Source organism: Aaosphaeria arxii (genome assembly GCF_010015735.1).
Source record: "Aaosphaeria arxii CBS 175.79 unplaced genomic scaffold BU24scaffold_1, whole genome shotgun sequence".
Lineage (NCBI taxonomy): Eukaryota > Fungi > Ascomycota > Dothideomycetes > Pleosporales > Aaosphaeria > Aaosphaeria arxii.
Genome location: NW_022983474.1, coordinates 3,348,947 through 3,350,650, shown reverse-complemented (window position 1 = coordinate 3,350,650; position 1,704 = coordinate 3,348,947). Strand labels below are relative to the sequence as shown.

At 42.5% G+C, this 1,704-nt stretch overlaps 1 protein-coding gene across 1 annotated transcript; it reads left to right on the top strand.

Moving 5' to 3' along the window:
• Window positions 1-1,144: 1,144 nt before the first annotated feature.
• Window positions 1,145-1,333, top strand: BU24DRAFT_336272 (uncharacterized protein; the record flags this gene model as incomplete). Its single annotated transcript, XM_033523072.1, has 1 exon — window positions 1,145-1,333. A coding segment is annotated over one exon (189 nt), but the record flags the coding sequence as incomplete, so codon positions are not given.
• Between the last annotated feature and the right edge of the window lie 371 nt (window positions 1,334-1,704).

Genomic DNA, 1,704 nt, shown 5'->3' with positions numbered 1-1,704 from the left:
TACACTATGGTCCAAAGCGGAGTCTTGTTGGCATTCAACTAAGCTTGAATGCAAGGCCGTCCTATGGGCGTTGAAGAAATTCCGCATATGGCTCTATGGAATCCACTTTACTATCGAAACAGATGCGCAAACCTTAATTGCACAATTAAATCGGACATCAAACAAAAACTCTGGTTCTCTGATGAATCGGTGGATTGCTACAATTCTTATGTGGGATTTCCAAATCAAACATGTTCAAGGGAAGAAAAATGCGGTAGCAGATGCTCTATCTAGATACCCAATGGAAGAAGGATGGGAACCTCCAAATGAACCAGAAGATGATCTGGAGAATTTTATTGATGCTAGCCTCAATCACATGATTGTAGCATCACTATTCAATATTACAGATTGGAAAGAAACAGGAGAACGAATACTAGACAATTCATACTCGGATCAATGGGAACAAGTAGCACAGTTCCTTCTGACAGGAAGAGCACCTCGAACACCGCGAAGAGAACTGAAGAACTGGAAGAAACGAGCTCTCACATTCTGCACCAAAGGGACACTACTCTTTAAGAAAACATCAAGGAATATAGCTGTCCGAAGAGTAGTGGACAAGCATAGTATGCAACTAGCTGCTATTCAAGAAATACATCAGCAACTTGGGCACCGAGGTATCAATTCAGTATATGGAGTACTGTCACAAAGATACTGGTGGGAAAACATGTATGAAATGGTTAAGAAAATGGTATCCACCTGCAAAGAGTGCCAGATCCACACCACTAAACGAAAGCATGAAATGCTTACAACGACATATTCATGGACAATTTGGGAATGGGTCACAATAGACGTGGTCCATATGCTGGCGTGCGATGGAAAAGAATTCTTGGTACTAGCAAGAGAGTACCTCACTGGCTGGGTGGAAGGGAGAGCATTGTCTAAGGCAATGGCAGAGAATGTGGCTAAGTTCATCTACGAGGAAATCATGTGCCGATGGAGCATGGTTAGAAAGATAAGTGTAGATGGGGGACCAGAAAATCGGCGATACGTTGATGCATTAACTCAAATATACGGAATCACAAAGGTGGTCGCGTCAGCTCATAACCCAAAAGCTCAGGGCAAAATCGAAGGTGGACACAAACCAATTGTTGGAGCCTTAAAGAAATTGCCGGGTAAATGGACAACGAATCTACCCACCGTTCTATGGTCCGACAGATGCTCAATACACAACCCTACAGGATATGCACCTGTAGTATTGATTACTGGGCAAAACCCAGTTCTATCAATAGAACTCAGCATGCCAACCTGGCAGACATTACCATATACCAATGTCAAAACAAGGGAAGATTTACTAAGGATTCGTGCCATGCAATTAGACTTAAGAGACAAGAATGTTGAGGAAGCAATTGCGAGAACAGGAAGACTACGACAACAAAGCAAAGAGTATTGGGATTCTACTAAGGAAATCAATCATGATACACTTAGCAATAGGGATCTCGTCTTGCTATGGGATTCCTTGAAAGAGATTGACATGTCCAAAGCAAAGAAACTTCACCGACGATGGTTAGGGCCATATCGAATTCGAGCTGCATATCAGGACAAAGGGTATTACCAATTAGAGGATCTGGATGGAGCAACCTTTCGACACACTACACCAGGATACAAGTTAAAGAAATTCTTTCAACGAAGCGTTCAGGACATGGCAGATATTGATAGAGGAATGCT